The following is a 21,116-nucleotide window of genomic DNA, read 5'->3' on the forward strand; positions in this document are numbered from 1 at the left end:
GGGAGTTTTTACAGAAAGGACTGCAGGCGGCATACATCGCTTTGACTCACATTCCCCTAGTTGGAACTCAGTCCTTTGGTTATCTCTAACCACATACAACTTAAGAAAATGTAATTGAGCCATGTGCCCAAGAAGAGGAGGAAGCAGGTGAGCCACTAATGGCTCTCTTTAAACTGGAAGCTTCTGGTTGCTTTGCTTCTTCTGCTCTTTGAAAGGGCTCTCTCTAAGGGAAAAGCTAAAATCACAGTGGGAAACTTGTGACCTTACGTCTCACAGTCTGAGAAATCTGACTTTGTCAGCACTCTCAGAAAAACCAGCCCATCTCTCAGAGACAGACTCCCAAAATTGAGCTCAAAAGGCTGCTGTGTGAAGCCAATGTGTTCCTTTCTCTATCATAGGACATATGTAAGACTGACATCCTCATGCCCCATGGACCACCGCATTCACTTCCTGGTAACAGACTTACATGGATGCTACGTTGTTATCTGATCACTTACAGTGAGGGAGAAAAAACAAGTTATTGAACTACGTATGACCAGCATACTGTAGGCCTACATGGCAAACGCAATCAGAATCACAGAGTTCCTTGGAGGGCCTGGTATCAGATGGATGCAGATGGGAAGACATATTTAGTGAAACCAGGCTGTGAGAGCCTAGCATACCTGCTCCACAGTAAGGAGAGTCTTCCTGTGGTCCTAGAAAGCACATGGCCCATTAACCACTAACTCAGCCTCCCTCTCCCACTGGCTCTTCCCATATGTGCCTCTTTGACTACTTTTCTCTGCTTCTTTGGCAGACCCTTTTTGACTGACATCTTTTTGCTTTTGATATTATATTAAACAGGTAAGGGATATAGTCAGATCTTGTTAGCCTGAAAACCACCCAGTCTCGTGAGGAAGGCTTTGCATACCTGTATGTTCGGAGGTACTTTGTATTAATTTTACAGTTTGACTTTCCCATAGTTCTTGGGTGCACCCCACAATTACTTCCAATAATTAATAAACTTGATTTCTGAAAGGAAAATTGGAAATAATTGTTCCCTTACCTACCATTTCAGGGATACTGACATAACATCTCTTTACTGTGTGGTTGCTTCAGTAAATCAAGAGTTAGGCTCCAGGTTTTTCTCTTCATGCTGTCATTCTTCGCTTTTTGACAGCCCCTTCAAGCTGATCCTCTTTAGTGTTTACTGAAAATGTGTTGAAGAGATACGAATTGATGAAGTTGAGAGCTATAAGATGTTTCACAAGATTGTCAGCCCTAGGTCGGACCATCATCATGTTGTAAGTTGGGGTTGTTAGTGATATGATTCTTGCCTTTTCTTGAAGTTCCTATTGCAGTACAAGTGCCTTATTCATCACTTCTCTCTTTCTATAACAACAGCAATAAAAACAGAGAGTATTTCAAATTATTCCACTTAAGGTAAACGTTGTATGGTGCTTACATGGCTTGAGCTGTCTTTGGGGAATAGTGCCAAATAGGAAAATTTGAAGAAGGCAGAAAAATGACAGGAATGGTTGGAGTTGTTTTCATAAAGCCAGGAAAGAGATAAACCCTTTAGCCTCATCTTTCCAGCTAGTATCTGAAAAAATCCCACCAGATTTTCTCGGAAAAGTTGTAATGGAATGTATCTATTATAAATTTTACTTTATGAGAGGACCCACTGACAAGAATATCAGCTATCAATTTGAGATCAACTACTTAATTTACTTAATTGATAACATCTTGTTTAAGCTTTCTCATTTGAACTTTCCTCCATTTGAGTTCTAGAGACTAACCAACTACATAGGAAACAGCACTGAACAAAAACTAAATTTCAAGATATATTTAGGACTTACTCATTCAAAAGAAACTGACCTCTGATTAAACAAGGGAGAAGAGATTTCATTATGGCAGAGGTAATAGAGTTTGATGCCCTAAAGAATTTCATTGAAGGATTTAATGTGTGTGTATGAATAGTCTTATTAAAATTATTGTCATTTGCTACCAACCATTGCTTTTGGTGTAAGAAAGCAAATAATGCAATATAGATAGTACGAGCATTCTGTTTCCTTCTCCCGTTTTCTCTTCCTTCCTTCCTTCCTTTTTTTTAAATAAGATTTAATTATGAGCTTCTTGAAAAAAGGAAATATAGAGAGTAGCTTGAAAGAACATTTAAGAGAGTATCAACAAGGCTTAGTGAATAATTAGCTATGGATGATGAGCAATTCATTGTATTTCCCAGATATCCACCTATTGATTGAGTTAGTGGAAAAATGTATGAGTTGAGGAAGTTTGCAACAGTAACTAGGTATAAGAAGGTTAGATAATAAGTTGATTTTGAGTAGGTTGTGGGATATCCAGGTAGGGATGTGCAGAAGGCAATTGGGAATGTGTGTCTAGTGCTCAAAGAAGAACTTGGAACCAGAAATAGAGATTTCTAAATCTAAATCTAAATTGTAGTTGAGGGACTATAGGTGATCTCAAGGAATAATATGTTGAGGAGATGAGAAGAGAGCTGGGAGGGGAAACATAAGACATAATAGGGGCAAGAGGAAAGAGCATATGGAGAAGACTTAAAATGTGGGAAAACCATGAGAAGATAGAATTACAGTGGCCTAAGGATTGATAATTCCAAGAACATGGAAATAGTGACAAATGCTGTAAAGAGATCAACCAAAACAAAAAACAATTAACACTGTTGAAAATTGCTGCTGTATTTAGGGTGTACATTGAAGGGGAAATAAAAGCGTCCTTTCAGATTGAAACAATGCCATGAAAAATATTTAAAAACACAAGCAAAAAGACTGTTGATGATTGAGAAATAATAAGGGAGAAGTAGAGATAGTATGGAACCTACAGATAAATAAATCAGTGACACCATGCTGTTGATAATAAAGGGATAATTCTTCTCAAATGCATAGATAATGTGGCATTTTTTCAACTAGATCCTTACTAAAGTAATAAGTCCAGTTTTTCATTCTACATTTTGAGATGTGAAACGTTATAAAATATTATTTGAAGATATATAAACTGATTATTTAGAAGAAACAGATAACGCTAGGGAAAAAAATGATCAAAGCTATGTACTTGAATCTGAGATTATTTAGCCCAAAAAGAAGACTGAGAATTAAGAATGTTCTTGGGGCCGCCTGGGTAGCTCAGTCGGTTGAGCGTCCAACTTCGGCTCAGGTCATGATCTCGAAGCCTGTGAGTTCGAGCCCCGCATCAGGCTCTGTGCTGACAGCTCAGAGCTTGGAACCTGCTTCTGATTCTGTGTCTCCCTCTCTGTCTGCCCCTCCCCCACTCATACTCTGTCTCTCTCTCCTTCAAAAATAAATAAACATTAAAAAAATTAAAAAAAAAAAAAAAGAATGTTCTTCAAACTTTCATGAACCATTACGTAAATGAGAGCATTCCCTGGTATATGTAGCCGGGAAAGGTTTGAAGATCGAAATGGACTCAGTTCCCCAGTTACTATCTCCATGACTTTAGGGAGACTACTCCATACCGTTCTGAACCTGTTTCTTTACCTGTAAAATGGTGAAACATTTGTTGTGAAAATTCTGTGATTGTGAGATAGTGTTTGTAAAGGGCCTGCTATGATCTGGCACCCGGTAGAGGATACCTGATGCCCTGTGTGCTTTCTCTTGGAGAAAGTGGCAAGACTAGTAGACTTGAAGCTATTTATGGCATATTTAAGCTGTGGGTTTTTTTCTTTAAATTTAGTGTTTAAGTGGGGCCTCACAAATGAGCAAGGTTATTCCTAAACCTCTTAATTTTCAACAGTGTCATTTACATAGAAAATTTCCCCAAATAACTTAATGGTACAGCATACTATTTGTTGATTTTTTTAAAAAATTGTCTATTGCTTTCTATGTAACCTACATACAGATAAAGTGAGAGGGTTCTAGAAATCATTAGACATTAAATAGTACAGTCTAGAAAAAGAAGTTACAATTTAATAGCTGATGAGAGCTCTAAGAATGACAAAATCAGTTAAGTTCATTCTTTCCTCACTGTGGTGCACAGTCCTCCCTGATTTCCCTGAAGAAATCATATTCCCCCTATTGCGCACTCTGATGGCACCATATACCTCCTTTTCTAAACATTCAGCACAGACTCAGTCCTACGTTAATATATGTACTTATTTGATTGTCTCATCCTCTAGTATAAACCCCTTCAGGGATTTATTTCTGGGCTCTCTATCCTGCTCTGTTGATCTGTGTGTCTGTTTTTGTGCCAGTACCATTCTGCTTTGATTAATATAGCTTTGTAGTAGATCTTGAAATCTAGGTTTGTGGCATCTCCAGTTTTGTTCTTTTTCAAGATTGCTTTGTCTGTTCAGGGTCTCTTGTGGTTCCATATAAGTTTTAGGGTTATTTGTTCTAGTTCTATGTAAAATGCTATTAGTATTTTGATATGGATTGCATTAAATCTGTAGATTGCTTTAGGTAGTATGGACATTTTAACAATATTTGTTCTCCCAATTCATGAGCATGGAATGTCTTTCCTTTTGTTTGTGTCATCTTCAGTTTCTTTCATCAGTGTTTTACAGTTTATGTAAAGGGGGCTAAGGTCTTTCGTCTCCATGGCTAAGTTTATTCCTAGGTATTTTATTCTTTTGGTGCACTTGTAATGGGATTGCTTTCTTAATTTCTCTTCTGATTCATTATTCACGTATAGAAATGCAGCAGATGTTGCATGTTGTATGTTGTTTTTGTATCCTGCAACCTTACTGAATATATCTATCAGTTCTAGTAGCTTTTGGTGGAGTCTTTACGGTTTTCCATATACAGTATCCTATCACCTCTGCAGCTATTTCTTTAAAAGCCAGATTCTGGCAAACTCTTTGGTTTACCCAGTCCATTGAGCACATACCGGGTATGAGACACTTTGCTGGAGGCAGATACTATACAATTGGTGATCTGGACCTGGGGTCTGCCCTCAGTGAACTTACACTCTGCATGGAAGGTAGACATGCACACAACTAACCATAATGCAACACAAGATGAAACAGATGCGAAAGTAACTTAAAACCAGCATGCTGTCAGAATGGAGAGACTGGAGTAAAGTGGAAATTCACAAAAGGCTTCATGAGGAGGTGGTATTTGGAGCTGAGAATGAGCAGGATTTCAGAAAGCGGAGAACAAGTGAGTAGATGACTCTAACCTGAGGGGACAGCTTACCTGAAGTCTGGTGATATGGGAAATGTCCACAGTTAGTTGTGAGTGAAAGGTAGCGTATGTAGCGAATAATATGAGAAGTATTTTAGGGCCCAGATCATGGAGGTCCTTGAATGTCATACTAAGAAATTGGAACTTTATTTGATTTGCATTTGAGACCTGATTCAGAACCAAGGAAGGTAGTAAAAGAAAATCAGGCCTAAATTTTTGAAAGGTGATTCTGGTGACATTATATGTATGAATCACTGGGAAACCAGATTAGAGACTTGGAATACTCAAGGCAAAAAATAAGACATAGTCTGAACTACAGGGAGGGTCATGATCATGCAGCAGTATGGTTTTGTCATAGGAGTCATAGAGAAGGCATATTGATAGAACTTGCTCGGCCCAGGTTTTTATGTTCTGGGTCTAAGGTTCTGTCTAAGAGGCAGTCTGAAATGGTGATACCAGAGATGGAGGTTTAGGGCTTTTTGTGTGGAGAGGTGATAGTGGAAAGATGAACATAAAAAGGATTGGACAGAAAGGATTGAAATTGAGGGTATATTCACAAGGAGTTCCTTTGCCAGATCTGTAAGATTACGTGAGTGAGTGAGTGAGTGAGTGAGTGAGTGAGTGTGTGTTTTGTAGAGAAATCCTATAGTTGGTGCCATTTAAGGCTTCCAGATGACTTTTAAGTGTCAGACTTATCTGACTTCCCAGATCTTCAAAGGCATGTGTGGAAAGAACCAGTCCTACCAGAGGTCGAAATGACTCACTAAGAAAAGTAAGCATAACACCATTTGATAGACTTTTGGTAAAAGAATGACAGCTTCAGCCAGACTTGTAAAGTGTTCTGCATGTTATTTAACCTATTATATGTGTGCTATGAGTACAAAAAAACTAAACTGAGAAAGATATAAAATACCTTTTATCTTGTATCTTAAGTAACGTTGAAGAGATTAAGTTTTATTTTTAGTTTAGTGCAGATAAGTATTATAAAGAGGAAATCAAATGAACCCCATACATAAGCCTGTTATAGAGATAACTCCCAATAATAGGTGTATGGGAATGGAGTACTATGACACAAGTTAAGGAAATGAGGGCTCAAATTCTCCACACCCTTGCCAACACTTGTTATTTCTCTTCTTTATTATAGTGATTCTAATGGGTATCAAATAGTATCTCATTTTGGTTTTTATTTACATTTCCCTGATGACTAATTATGTTGAACATCTTTGCATGTGCTTATGGGCCATTTGTACATGTTCTTTAGAGAAATGTCTCTTTGGATCCTTTGCCCATTTTAATTGTGTTGTCATTTTATTACTGAGTTGTAAGAGTTCTTTATATATTCTGGATTCACAACTCTGATACATGATTTGCAGATATTTTCTCTCATCTGTGGATCTTTTCACTTTCTTAATGGTGTCCTTTAAAGTACAAATGTTCGTAATGTTGATGAGGTCCAACAAATGATGAGAGTGTTGGTGCCATAGCTAAGAAATCATTGCCTAACCCAAGGTCATGAAGATTTACTCCTGTGTTTTCTTCTGAGAGTTTGATAGTTTTGACTCTTACATTTAGGTCTGTGGTCTACTTTGAGCTAATGCTGTGTGTGATGGGAGGTAGGCTTCCATATTCATTCTTTTGCATGTGGGTATCCAGTTGTGCTTTTTGAAAAGACTGTTCTGTCCCCCATCAAATTGTCTTGCCCCCTTTCAAAAAGTAATTAACCATAAATGTGAGGGGTTCTTTCTGGACTCTCCGTTCTGTTCCATTGATCTGTTTGTTCTTAATGCTAGTACCACACTGTCTTGATTACTGCAGCTTTGTAGTAAGTTTCAAAAATCAAGAATTATGAGTCCATGTACTCAGCTTAATCTTTTTAAAGATATTTTTTGCCATTCTGAGTCACTTGCATCCCCACGTGAATTTTAAGATCCTCTTGTCAATTTTTGCAAACTATTTATTTTAAAAAATATTTACATAAAAAGAATTATACTTTGCTTTTTTATACTCCCCCCCTCTTTTCATCTTTAAGTCATCTCTCAAAGGTATTCTAAATACAGCGTCCATCAGGAAATAAGAGCTCTGTGCTTCTACATAGAATAACTACTGGAGAAGGATGGCCTCCAAAGATTCCTCTTAATCTAGATGGGTGATTACTTAAGTCCTTCTCATTCTCCTTTCTGAATCACAACAAAGTATGCAGCTCTGTTTCCACTCACTGCTTCACCGTTCTAACCAGGGGTATCTTGGACCCCAACTAACTGATTTGATTCTTCAGGAAAAAAATGAGGTCCTGAAAGTTATCTTTGTGGAGCATTTATGGCTGTGGACTAAAAGAAAGTTCAGCTGCCTCTAAAACAAAACAAAACAAAACAAAACAAAACAAAACAAAACAAAACAGTGGTGAGTGGACAGCCCCACTTATGGAGACCCCGTCCGTAAATCTGGGAGCTATCAGTTGCTCCACACCAATAGGGAAGTTAAAGAAGTCGGAGAAGCTAGCACAGAAAGAGTGGGCTCTCCAGAAGTAGACCTCTTGCTTCACCGTAGTCAAGCATTTCTTCGTCCTCCTCACCCTCACCGCCCCCCACAACGTCGCCTCACTTCTCATTCATTCAGATAAGGTACTAGATGCTACCCAGGGTGAAACCTGTACTTCTGAACAGCCCTCCTCCCAAATAGTGTTTCTCTCCAGGCCAGCATTCACCTGGTGCTATACAGCTATGCCAGTTGTTAAAATATTGAAGTACTTTGATGTCAGTGGTTAGAGAAATCCAGTGTCTCAGGGGTTACAGCCCGGCACCAGCAGCAGCTCTCCAGACATCTCCTCCTGGCTCCCAGTTGGCCCTAATTGGTCTCTGCCTGTGCTACAGCAGTTGTTTTATATTTGACTATTGCCTCTGCACACATTTATACAGTGAAGAGGGTTGATAAACTAATCCAATGGTGTCCTTCAGACCCTGCCTTCCCAAGAAGAAAGCTGTTACCCAAAGCCACCTTTCAGGTTTCTGAGAAAAGCCCCCAATTGGTGTGTGGATGGAATTCGGGGCTTCTAAGAACTTGGATAGGAAAGGTTTATTTTTTTCACTTCATTTTCACCAAGCCCTCACTAAAACTTAGTATTTGCTTCAGCTAGGGACAAAGACAACAAACCGCACTAGTAGCGACAGCACCCGAAACATTTTCACTAGTAGCAATCACAGATATTTTGTATCACGTTACGGTTGATGAGCATATCTTGAAATGCCATTTACATTCATCACTACTTCTAAATTATAGTAGTGATTAGCCAGCCGCTATATCTTATTTAATACATTAATATAAAAGTGCATGTCACTACGTTATAGATTTGTTCGATATTTTGATTACTGTATTTCAACATAATTGGTTTCCTTTATAACCCTATTTGTTTTATATATTTAAAAGCATTATTCTGAAAAGGGGGCTGAAGTCTTCACCAGAAAACAGAGTAGTCCACAGCACAGAAAAGATTAAGGACCCCTAGCATAGACCGGCCGTGTGAGCAGCGTGCAGTTGATGTGCTAGTTATTATCACTGGATATTGGAAGGGGTGTGGTTTTAAGATTTTAACACTGACATATATCCAAAGTCACTGATTAAAAAGAAAACATTTTATGACACTAGCTACTCTTAAGAGAAATTCATGTCTGATACCGGTGTTCTTTTTTTACAATGATACCTGAAATCCTGAATAAAGTAATCAAGAAAGGCAAAAGTCCATCTATAGGAACTCTTCTCGACGGTCTCTGTGGTCTCGCTTGACATACTTTCTTAAGTAGGGATTGCTGTTACTCAGGAGAATATAACTAGTCTGGGTGTTATTTATGGTTGTTGTCTGATTTCTTTCCTCATTTTGACACTTTTAAAATTCAGTACTGATACTTCATTGCTATACTAGGAAGCATCACAAAAAATACAGTGTACGTGAATGACCTTCGTGAGAGTGGATTTATATAATAAATGAATGTTTTTAATTTCAAGATGTTTCATCATTGAAACTACCCCCCAAATTGCAAAGAAGTGTGGCTGTGTGAGGCTTCCTTTTACCAGGCTCAGTGTGCAGGACTTTAGTTTTGGTTGCCTTGACAATTGCAAAGCAGGTAATGAAAGGGCAGAGGATAGGGAAAAGAAGATGGGAGCAACATTTCTCAAACCAGGGTTCTCATTCCCATAGAATCATGTAGACTTCTTCTTGGGAGTTCAAAAGCCCTAAAGCCAGTTTTAAATTGCCTCTGTTCTGATGATACCTTTGTTTAAACTTCCTGTAACATACCTAAGATAACACTTTACAATGATAATTTCTCTAGCAGAGATTTTAGCTTCTAAGTCACAAATTGGAATATTTAGGAATATTTTTTGAGATTACCTCTTTCCTTTTTCTTTACATCATTGAAGGCTGGGAACCACTCTTGGGCAAAGACAAATGGGTTTCCATATTTCTTTAAACCATTGAAGTAACACTTCTCCCCCATTCTGCTCACATTTAAGGAAAGAAAAAGGTAAAGAGTTCAGTACTGCTAAAAAGAGCTAACCAACTATTTAAAAGTAATATTTTGAGGCCCAGTTTTAGTAACAAAGAAAACATGTAGACCTAAACTACTTTGCTATGCACATATATATATATATACATATATATATACATGCATATATATTGGGGGGCATGTTAATCTGGCATCTTTCCGCATGCTACATTCAAAAATGTAAATATATTTTAAAAAAGGAAAAAATTGTATTTCTCTTTTGGTGTCTATTTATTGTGTGAAGCTACAGTCGAGCATAACGCACAGGTGGTTTAAAATGCTTCTCTGCCATCTGAGATCTCAGCTTGCCAGGGTATAGATGGGGATGTCACTTTAGGGAATTGGGCTTATTCAGTATGTAAAATGAGGCTGGCATGGGTTCAGAGGTTTTGTCTGTGTCTTTACCCAATTAATGATTTTTTGCTTCCCCCTTTTTTTTTAACTTTTTTAAGGCCTTTAAATTTTTCTCTTTTTTAAGTTTTAATCCGTAGATGCGTAGATTAGAACTACCTGAATATTTCTGTCAATTGCACTAAGCTTCTTAATACCTAGTATTCATAATACATATTTCCTATCAAACCACATCAGAATTATCAATATATAAACCAGAGGTCACTTTAATTCTGTCTGGTATTGAAATAATAGTCTAATTTATAACCTTGTCACAAAGGTTTATTTTCTTTTTTTGGTGAAGATCTACATTAACTTGATGAATGTATTTTGGATTTGTAATAGTGCAAAAAAAACTAGATTTTATTTTTCCAAATCTGATATTTTGTGAGCTTTTTTTATTACCAAGTATTTGACATTTAATTCATGATATGGATTGTTTTAAAGAAAGAAAGGAAAAGTGGTTTAGGTAAGGAAGGTATGGTTCAGTACACTATTTATACATAAATATGTGTAGTAAAATGAGTATTATCTCAATAACAATTAATGTAAAGAGAAAATGAACTCTTGGATAAATGACAGGGAAGGAAATAAAATTCAAGCCTAGGTTTGACAGCAGTATCTAGATAATACCGCTCATTTTATTTTTATATATATTTTTTCTTAAGTGTGAATTTTGTGAGCATTTAGGATCATAATGTCTGCCTTTTTGATCCACTGTGTTACTGTATCTAATTTTAATGAAGAGGGCAGTATGTGGCAATAAGAAACAGAAATAGTGAGACCTTTGTGGACCCTCTAGCAATCAGTGAATATCAGATCGCAAATTTCCCCAGCTTTAATTACAGGCAAAAGAAAAGATAAAATTAGCATTTTAATATAGAAATATCTTAGGCTTTAGGAGAATTATGATAAATCTAATGTTGCCTAGCGAACCAAAGAGGGAATATTACAACAAACTGTCTCCTTAGGAATATTTGTTTAAATAAAGGCAACAATACTTCATCCTTATCTTTTTTTGGATAATTATCACTATTTCAGGCTGTTCTTTGTTCCAGGTTTAAAATACCTTTAGTTAAAAAAAAAAAAAAAGTAATTGGCAGTGTTTGTTTTCTATAAAACTACAAGAAGGGAAAAATTCTGTTTGCTTGGCACTAACAGGATAATTTCAGGGGGAGTTTTTGCTCTTCGGCTCCAGTTCACTGGTGCCGTGGCATCCCTGTTCTTGGAAGCATTTGGGTTATCTCGTTTCACTTACAGCCTACTAAACTAACTCCTCTTCCATGGCTGAGGTTTGCCCACCTGTCTCCCCTAAAACACCTGCAACATATGTTTGCATAACCCTGTAATGCCTTGCCTTTGGGGTCCTAAGAAATTCCCCCAGAGCTTTTTGCTTATAAACAGCTGAGCAATTCGTTTTTCTAATGACGGTTGCTTTTCCCCCAGCATTGAGGCAATAACATATTCACTAAAATAAGAGTCTCATTTTTCATCAAAGAGAAATGTTCGACATATTTTTACAGTGCTGCTTCTCCTCCTGAGCTCTTATTTTTTTCCCCTTTTCTAATCTGGCTGAAAATTAAGAGTTGGTAGCAAGGTAATAGGGGAGTGAAAGCGAAGTAATTCTTCATTTGTCAAATATTTTCTTTTCTTCATGCCAAACATACATTATATTGTAAATATAAGTCAATCTTTTCTATTAAACAAGTGCTACCGGAACTTTATCAGTTTAATTTAATGTAAAAATTGTGATCAATAAATTATAGAAGTGATAATAATTTGGACATATTGCAGGAGATCGCTTTAATTATTACAGCCTTATAAGCTGGTAAGCAAGTATGCATTAATACGGTTTTACAATTTTTTTTTAATTTATAAATATATGTACTCTTATGCTGAGAAGTAAAATAGCATTGTTCCCCACATAGGAGATCCAGTATGCATGAGAGATTTTCCTAAATATGCGTTTTGCTTTTACTTTTTTTAATTTTTTTTTTTTTTACATTTATTTATTTTTGAGACAGAGAGAGACAGAGCATAAACGGGGGAGAGAGAGGGAGACACAGAATCCGAAACAGGCTCCAGGCTCTGAGCTGTCAGCACAGAGCCCGATGCGGGGCTTGAGCTCACGGACCGCGAGATCATGACCTGAGCCGAAGTCGGATGCCCAACCGACTGAGCCACCCAGGCGCCCCGCGTTTTGCTTTTCAAAAACACGTTTGATAAAAATCCACCCAAATTTATTTGTGATTTCCAGAAGTACAAAGCACCACTTTCTCTACCTACGGTTATCATGAATTTTAAGTTGTCAAACTGTCAGATCTGCTCTCAAATTAAAAGTCTGTGTGTCAGTGTTCAGTGTTACCAGAAGATAACCATAGCTTCCATTTCATTGAGTTTTTCTCGAGTGCCCAGCACTGGGCTGTGCGCTTCGCGTTCATCGTCTCATTTGATTCTTACCACAAGTTTGCAGTGAGGGAACTACAGCTAAGAGTGTAACTGGCTCCTCACAGGGGCCCTGCTAGTGGGCGGAGCAGGGGGGTCCGAGCAGGGGCCTCACTGACTGCTGATCCCTTGCCTCCCCTGCCGGGCAGCCTGTGCCTCTAAAGCAGATGAGTGAGGTTATGTTTACCCTACTTTAACTCCTAGTGGTACATTCATGAATTAGAAGTGGAATCACAAGGGTCACTGCAATTGCTTTTCTTTTGCTCCTTTTGGTTCTAGTGTGTTTGTAAATAGCCAGCCCTATGAAAGGCATTGTGTTGTTCCAAGTTCTGAGAGGAATACTTTACACTCTTTTCCTTCTATAGTCTCCATATAACAATTCAAACGGAGATAGTCATCTTCAAATGAGGATGAGCTCAGTTGAGGGACCGATCTAGAAAGTACTATTTGTAATGACCTTTGTTGGATGAGTTTGATTTCACCAGGCTGAGAACAGGAAAACTGTCATGTAGCATCTTGTAGTTAATTATTCCTGTAGCATCTTTTGGTTACTTGTACTTAGTGTGGGTTAACATTTAAATATTTGTATACTACCGCACAAAGTGAGCATCAACTTAAAATACTGAAATATTCATAGGGGGAAGAGTGGCAGAGGGAGGAGGGTGATGTGCCGATCTGTGACTTCCATTACAGATTAGAGCACAGGGGAGTTGTCCACCGTCAGAAGTCATACTCCGTAAGGCACAGGGTATTTGTTTTACCTGAAATTACGTTAAGGAGCAGCTTACTAGCATATAATACAGACCTCAGAAGTGTAGAACGTTAGTTAACTGTAATGGAGAGGTTAGATAGATTCCGATCAGTTTCAGCCCTTACATTCATTGATTGCTGTCCTTTAAGTACTGTTTGTAAATTGATTTTGTAATCATGCCAAATTAACAAAAGCATTTTGGAAATTCACAAGTACAGCATGGGTTGGGTTGGGTTTTCGCATATACTTCCTTCTAAGACACTTGTTTCTGCTTCTGTAAGTCATTCTGTCCCAAGGCTTTAAGATGCCTCCCAAAACCCAGCCTGTCTGTAGAATGGGTGGGATTTTCAGCATTCTTCTTCTATTGAAATAAAATAAAATGCTCAAGAGAAAGCTTTAAAAAGAGCTCCAACAGCTTGTTAACAGAGAAGAATTGAGTGAGTGGTACTTGGTAGTTAACTAGCTACAATCTTGTAGAAGATCTATCTCTAGTCCATCCGGGTTGGTCTAGGAAAGGCATGGTAAACTCAGGGTGAACTGAATTTGTGGTTTCTGCATCTTCACCTATAATTTAATACAGACTTCCCAGGTAACGGAACATAATCGGTATTCCTCGTACACAAATCAATGTCAGTTATGATCACCATTTTGCTATCTTTTGCCCAAAGAAAAATTCACCAAGAGTGTGTTTCTTTTGTATAATACACATTGGTTTGGAAAAGCCTATAACAGTCAAAATCCTGTCTGTATGAAAATACATTTAAAATAATTAGCAATTGTTCCTGCCCGTTCAAAGACATACTATTAAAGCTGTTGACATCACATGTCCTGCACGATGAAAAATTATAACTGTCATGGAGTCCAATCTTTCTTACATACAGAGCTTTATATATGCACAATTCTACTGGCTCATATTTTAGAGGAAAGTCCAGATATTTAAAAATTAAAAATCAGAACTGTTATATTTCTATAAAATTTTATTTGTAAAAAAAATCCTTTTAAATATGAAAAGCGAGTATCTCTTTACTTTTAAAATGTTTCAGTTGCATAAAGTTAGAATTATGCTCATTTAATCCGATGCCCCTAAGGAAACCATTGTTATCATTTTGGTAAATAGCTGTGCGGAAGGATATCATTCCAAAATTTCTTGACTTTTTCAAACCTTATTCAGAAGAGACAAAAGGAACTTAATTAAAAGAGAAGAATTACAGGTAGATTGAAGAGCTGTCAGGACTGAATCTTAATGTATAGCAGCGTTTGTGCCCTTTTTATGGTTCATGTCTATACATGTTGATTTTTGTAGCTACACGATTTTTTTTATGTGTATGTCAGACATTTAGTTCTGTGCTGTCCATTACAATAGGCACAAGCCACATGTGGCTATTGAGCACTTGAAGTATAGCTGGTCCAAATTGAGGTGTGCTGTAAGTGTGATATATATAGTGGAGTTCAAAGATGGTACAAAAGGAAGAATGTAACAAACCTCAATGATTTTTATATTGATTACATGTTACAATGACAACATTTTGGATATAGTGAATTAAATAAAATACTACATTTAATTAAACTTGTTCCTATTTTTTAATGTGGTTGCTAGAAAATTTTAAATCACATATGAAGCTTGCATTTGTGACCCACGATGTATTTCTGTTGGACAGTCTAGTCCAGATCATCTATCTGTTGACATATTTATGTTTTAGTAATAGCATCATCTTCTCATAAAATCCTGTTCGATAACTTTCAACTATAACCTCTGATTTTATTTTCTTACATTTCAAATGCTGTTTTTCAACATGATCTTTTGATTCTTTTTTTTTTCTTTTTTTTTCATCCCAGTACAGAGATACTTTAAACTGCCTCTCGCTTTGATACTAGTAAGTCTCCTAGGAATTTAAATAGGCCTCTGTGAAAGCAATACTTGAGCCTCATTCATATGTTCAAGTTAGATCATTATTCCTAATAATGGCTTTAAGTGCTTAGATACATCAGCACTTCGTGTCTTGAATTGCTTGTCATTTCTTTAGGAAGATGTTTCAAGAACTTGCTCCATGCAATCCTTTATTTCATTGTTTTCTAGCAAAAAGTAACATAATCTTTTATTAGTTTGTTGTTGGGAGTCAGAAGAAGAAAAGCCTTTTTATTCGCAAAAACAAAATGTATTTCCAGGTAGTGAGAATCTAGAGAGCAAAATGAGTCATGAGTGATAGTCCTGCGAAAGTTATTTTTTTAAATAAATCATGAATGCACTGGCAATCTGCCAGTAGCTTTAACCTCTATTTTATTTTCCCATTATACTTGGGTCCAGGTTGTCATCAGCTACCATGAGGAAACCTGTGTAATTCCTAGAGAGAGAAAAGTTGCACTGTTAGACTTAATAGTATGGTAGTCATGGAAGCATCAGTCCTCTTCATCAAGGCAATTCAGATTTGATTATTGTAGAACTGTGTTGAATACCAAACCAGTGGAGTAGTAGCTGGAGCTAAATCAAGGGATTGTCATTTTTGTCAGATGATTAGGGCTGACTTGGAAGAGATATGAAAGGGTTGAGCTGTGTAAATATTCTCTTTTCAACAGAAAAAGAAAAGGTCCATCATGGCCATTAAGATGCAGATTGTTAGCTTGATGAATTTCAAACTATTTAACCTTAGCAATTATACACCCCCGCCTACATACAAGTATATCAGTGCCTTGGGATTATGGCTCCAAGGATTGATATCGAAGTGTATTGGTAATTTTCTATTAAGATGAAATGAAGCCTTTCTATGTCTAGATAGAGCTCTCAGAGGACAAGGCATGCTCTAGTTCAAAGTCCTACTCATTAACCTGAATTATAAGTTCAGGTAAACCCTGGAACACACTTATTTATAAGTTTTGTCAAACTTTTTAATGAAAAATATATGTAATTTAACATTTTAGAGATGGTATTCGTTTTAATTATGATATTAACATAGTAACCGTTTTATAAACTAGAATTTATTTAATTTTTATTTGCCTGTGAGGGACTTGATACATTTAAATAATGGACACATTAAACGGTGGTAATATATTTAAATTGACAAACCTGACCTAATGATTTCAGGACATTTTTGCAATGTTTATGGATAATATCAAATGCCAGAAAGGCCAGTGTATTGCTGTTGGTATGAAAATGTGCATTGGTCAGTTTGATTTTCTATTTTGATGGTACTCTGCTAATATTTCCACTACTTTGGTACTTGTTAAACTCGTAAATAAGAACAGATGACATAGAAATTTCTAACTTTAAAAGAATTGCTGAATTCTAAAATAACACATTCGTTTTTGGAGAAGAAAGACTCGGTGCGCCATCTAGTGGGCATGTTTAGCATTCTGGTTATCAAAAACTAACGGCGATTTTTTTTACTCTTCCTCCAAAAGGCAGCTTTCTTAACACTTTGTATCTCTCAGGCATTAGGCCTAGATTGTTCTTGTGTTACATCTCATATAATTTTTCAGTTTTGTCATAATTTTATCTAGTTGTATTTTGGAAAGTCATATTCAAAGTGATCAGAATCATCAGAAATAAATTTACTTATCTTGAGTACTGAGAAATGTATAGAATTGTTGAATCATTATATTGTCCATCTGAAACTAATATAACACAGTACATTAAGTATGCTTACAAAAATCTAATGACAGAAATAAATCTTTGTGAACTTTGAGACAGGTAGAAATAAAATCTATAAGATAATTTCAGTGTTTAATCACGACTAAGATCAGTTAAGGTAAACTTCAACAATGAAAGCAAAACCCAAGCATGCTAACTATTGAACTTTGTTATCATATGTATTCTTTCTACAAAAACAGTTGTCTTTGTTCTTTTGTGTCTTAATGTGTAATTTAAATAGCTTTATACATTTAAATTTCTTTTTTCTGTAGAGAAATCCAAGACCAGTGACTTACCAATTTCATCCAAATTTAGATTATTACAAAGCACGGGGAGCAGACCTCATGAATAAAAGCCGGTAAGTGCCCTTTCTCTGATGAAAGTTACAAGCCACAAAGATATTCTCTGAGATTTTCAGGAATTTTTACGCATTTTATGACAATGAATTTAGAGATTTTAGTATATCAGTGGGCAATGACATCTTTATTAAATAAATCATCTGAGTTTTTTTTTAAGGCATGAGAAAATGTATACATTGATGTCAGTGGTAAGAAGAAAAATAGAAGAGTATTTGTTATAATTTGAAGTTAGGCAACTTCATTTTTCTAACACTAATAAACCTGAATAAATTGCGCCTTTATCTCTTTCCAGATCCTTGCTGTTGATTGAAAAGAGGCAGTTCTATAATATATTTTTAAATTATTTCAGTAACAAAATTAAAATTGGGTTTCCCAACTGTCTTTAGAACTACACAATATGCTTATAAATGCATCTTGTGTGTGCATTTGTGATTACATACATAGAAATTTTAAGGGTCACTGTAGGAATAAAAAAACATTAAAATTCTACTTTTAAAAGAAATTAACATTGGCATAAAGGGTTGATGAACAGTTTTGTTCTTTCATAATACTGTACTCAGATGTCTCAAGAGTTAACTTGTCAAACCAGAACCATCTCAAATTAGAATGTAATTTCAAAGTTTACTCTGGAAGACTAAAATGTTAGTAATGATAAATGCTGCCAAGTTGTCCGAATTTTTTTCCGTAAGCATTTTGCCTATGTGCTAGCTTTTCTTCAGTAGGATTCCAGCAACCTAAATATACATCTATGGAGTAAACACACATAATGTGTTCTGCTCTTACTTGGAGAGTTAAAAAGAAGACTTAATTCCTGCCACATAGAAACTCATAGTCCAAGGGGTGAGAAGAAGTTTATGGGAGAGCAGCTAAATTTAAACTTGTGTTCTGACCCCTGTTTTAGTGTTGTGTTATTTTTAAATTACCCATCCTTGATTGAAATCTGTCACATACTTTGATGTACCGTATAACTGTGACCCTGGCTCTATAGCCCATGAGGCTCTTCTCTGAAGCTCTTTTTTGTTCGTTTCATCTGATTCTTGTTTCACTAATAGAAGGCTATTCTCCTTAGTCATTTGTTCATTTAATTTAACAATTTTTATTGCGCGCCAGACTTTCGTTATTCTAGGTGTTGGAGATACTCAGGGAACAAACCAGATAAAACCCCTGCCCTCAGGAATCTTAATAGTCTAGTCACTTGTATTTCTACTCTGTCACGTCAAGTATTTAGTTTTGGTATGTTTAAAAGAACAAGGTATTTTAGGTACTTTCTTTATATAAGATTTTTCTAGCTAGAATCCCTTCTTCTCTCCCCTATCCTCCCCTACCCCAGCACCGCCAGATTAGTTTCCACACAACAGCCAAAGAACTCTCAATTTACAGAAGATTATATTACACCCCAACGTAAACCCCTCCAAAGGCTACCTCTTACTATTGATAATCCAGTCTTCTTCCTGGGCCCGTTTTCTATTTCTGTGACCTCCTCTCCTTTCACTCTCCCCTTGTCTTAACTCCCGTGCTTGCACTTGCTCTGCACCTTTCCTTCCCTCCTGTTTTCTTGCTTCTGCATGATTTGGGGCTCAGCCCAAAGGTCATCTCACAGAGGCCTCTCAGACCTGCCTATTTTCTTTTTCTCTCCCTCTCAGTAACCCTCTACCCCATTGCCCAGTATCATTTTCATAGGGTTCATAACTCACTGAAGCTGTAGACTTCATTTACATGTGTCACCTGACTCCCCAACTTCCACACTAAAATCTAAGCCTCCTGAAGGCAGGCACGTTGTCTTACCGCTTGAGAGCACTGAGGAGAATGTCAGGCATAAGGAAGTTCCTCAACAAATATTTGTTGTATGTGTGTATACATGTGTTATCTTTTTACGTTTTTTTGATGTCTACCTTTTGTTCCAGAAAAAGAAATGAACTATATACCCTTTCCTTCCCGCCCCCCCGCACTTCATGTTTTATCTTTCTTCTGTTTAGCCTTCTGTCCTTGCATTTTTCCTCTCAAAAGATCAGTTCTGTTTTAGCATTTTCTTGTGAGCACATTGAGATTCTTGTACAAAATATCATTGTGATGACTGGAAGGAAGGCTTTTCACCAGCTCTGTTTTAATTTCAAAGCTTAAAACTGAAATGCAACTAAATGCAAGGTGGTATGTGAAGAGCACATCACAGATCAGTGGGAAGAATTAATAAATGGTGTTGGGAAACTTGACGAATCTTTTGAAGAGGTATCAACCCATAACCTTATCATACACCAAAACAAATTCCACCAACAAATTCCAGCTAAATCAAAGTATACTCAGGCAAACATCAAGTGTCTATCTGACCTCTAGTTACTAGAAGACTTTTTAATCTTAAACGTAATGGAGGAAAATCACAGTGGGAATGACTGGTGCATTTTACTATGCCACTATTTGTAAGTAGATATCTCAAAAATAAAATAAACTGAATCAAAAGGTAGATGGAAAATGGGAAAAATATTTGTAGTGTAAGTAACTGAAAAACCAATATCATTAACGTATACAGAATCTATTCAGTTCAGTAAGAAACTTCAGATCCCATCTCAGTGGCCATTCTATCTCATGCCATGTTCTTGTTGGACCCTCCTTTTCTGTTTATAAATTTTGGAACACCGTCCAGACTTCTGTTCCTCACTGTACTCATTCCCTAGAGGATCACAGCCCAGGTTCATGGCTTTACATACCATTTATGACTGAAGGGTCCTGAATTTATATCTTAGGATGACCTCTTCCTTTGAACTCCAGATTCATATGCCACTTACTATTTCCTCTGGGATGTCCCATATGTATCTCAAATTTAATACTTGCCAAACTAAACCCTTGATTCTACCTCCGCAAGTCTATCACTCCTCTGTGTTTCTCCAGAACAGTAAATGGTCAACCCAGTTGATCAAGCCTTAGAATCGCCTGTGACCTGTTTCTCTTACATCACACATCGAGTCCATCACCAAATCCTCTTCTAAATACATCCTGAAAGAAATCACCTTTCTCTCTGTACTGCTAATACCAAGTCACCACCACTGGTTTCTTAACTAGTCTTTTTACTTTCTCCCTTGCTTATAGACCCTTTCTACATAGCAGCCAGATTAATGTAAGTCAGTTCCTATCACTCTGCTACTCAGAGCCATGCAGTTACTTCCCAAAATATATAGGATAAAATGCAATGCCTTTTCGATGGCCTACAAGGTAAGCCCTGCTTGATCTGGCCTCCTATCTCTCCAACCCCATTTGCTACACCACCATACTTTCTGTTGCCTGTTGGACTCCAGCCACACTGACCTGACTGCTATTCCTCAAGCAAACAAACATGTTCCCACTTGAGTAGCTCTGAGCTTGCTTTTCTCTATGTCTGGATTCTTACCTAAGAATCCCCATGGCACACTGCTATTCACTCTGTTCCAGTATCTTCTCTTCAGAAAACTTCTCTTTGACTCCCCTATCTAAAATAAGGGACCCCTGGGGCGCCTGGGTGGCGCAGTCGGTTAAACGTCCGACTTCAGCCAGGTCACGATCTCGCGGTCCGTGAGTTCGAGCCCCGCGTCGGGCTCTGGGCTGATGGCTCAGAGCCTGGAGCCTGTTTCCGATTCTGTGTCTCCCTCTCTCTCTGCCCCTCCCCCGTTCATGCTCTGTCTCTCTCTGTCCCAAAAATAAATAAACGTTGAAAAATAAAAAATAAAAAATAAATAAAAATTAAAAAAAAATAAAATAAAATAAGGGACCCCTTTACTCTGGTTTCTACTTACTGTTTTTGTTTTTGTGTTTTATAGCATTCTTACTACCTGAAATGGTAAAAACATTATTGGCTTGTTTTTTTGTTTTTATTGTTTGTTTCTT

The 21,116-nt window shown here is 37.0% G+C and overlaps 1 protein-coding gene across 2 annotated transcripts in view; it reads left to right on the forward strand.

The window, feature by feature from the left end:
• The window catches only part of TBC1D5 (TBC1 domain family member 5), a 549,135-nt gene that overhangs the window by 437,962 nt on the left and 90,057 nt on the right, over window positions 1–21,116 (forward strand). For both annotated transcript variants that reach the window (XM_047100344.1, XM_047100345.1), the window contains one exon: window positions 17,178–17,263. In XM_047100344.1, coding sequence (XP_046956300.1) covers window positions 17,178–17,263 — 86 coding nt within the window. The remainder of the gene's footprint in view (window positions 1–17,177; window positions 17,264–21,116) is intronic.

Source organism: Lynx rufus, unplaced genomic scaffold (assembly GCF_022079265.1).
Source record: "Lynx rufus isolate CCGP_SWC_20201006 ecotype Redwood Valley unplaced genomic scaffold, mLynRuf1.p SCAF_5, whole genome shotgun sequence".
NCBI classification, from domain to species: Eukaryota; Metazoa; Chordata; class Mammalia; order Carnivora; family Felidae; genus Lynx; species Lynx rufus.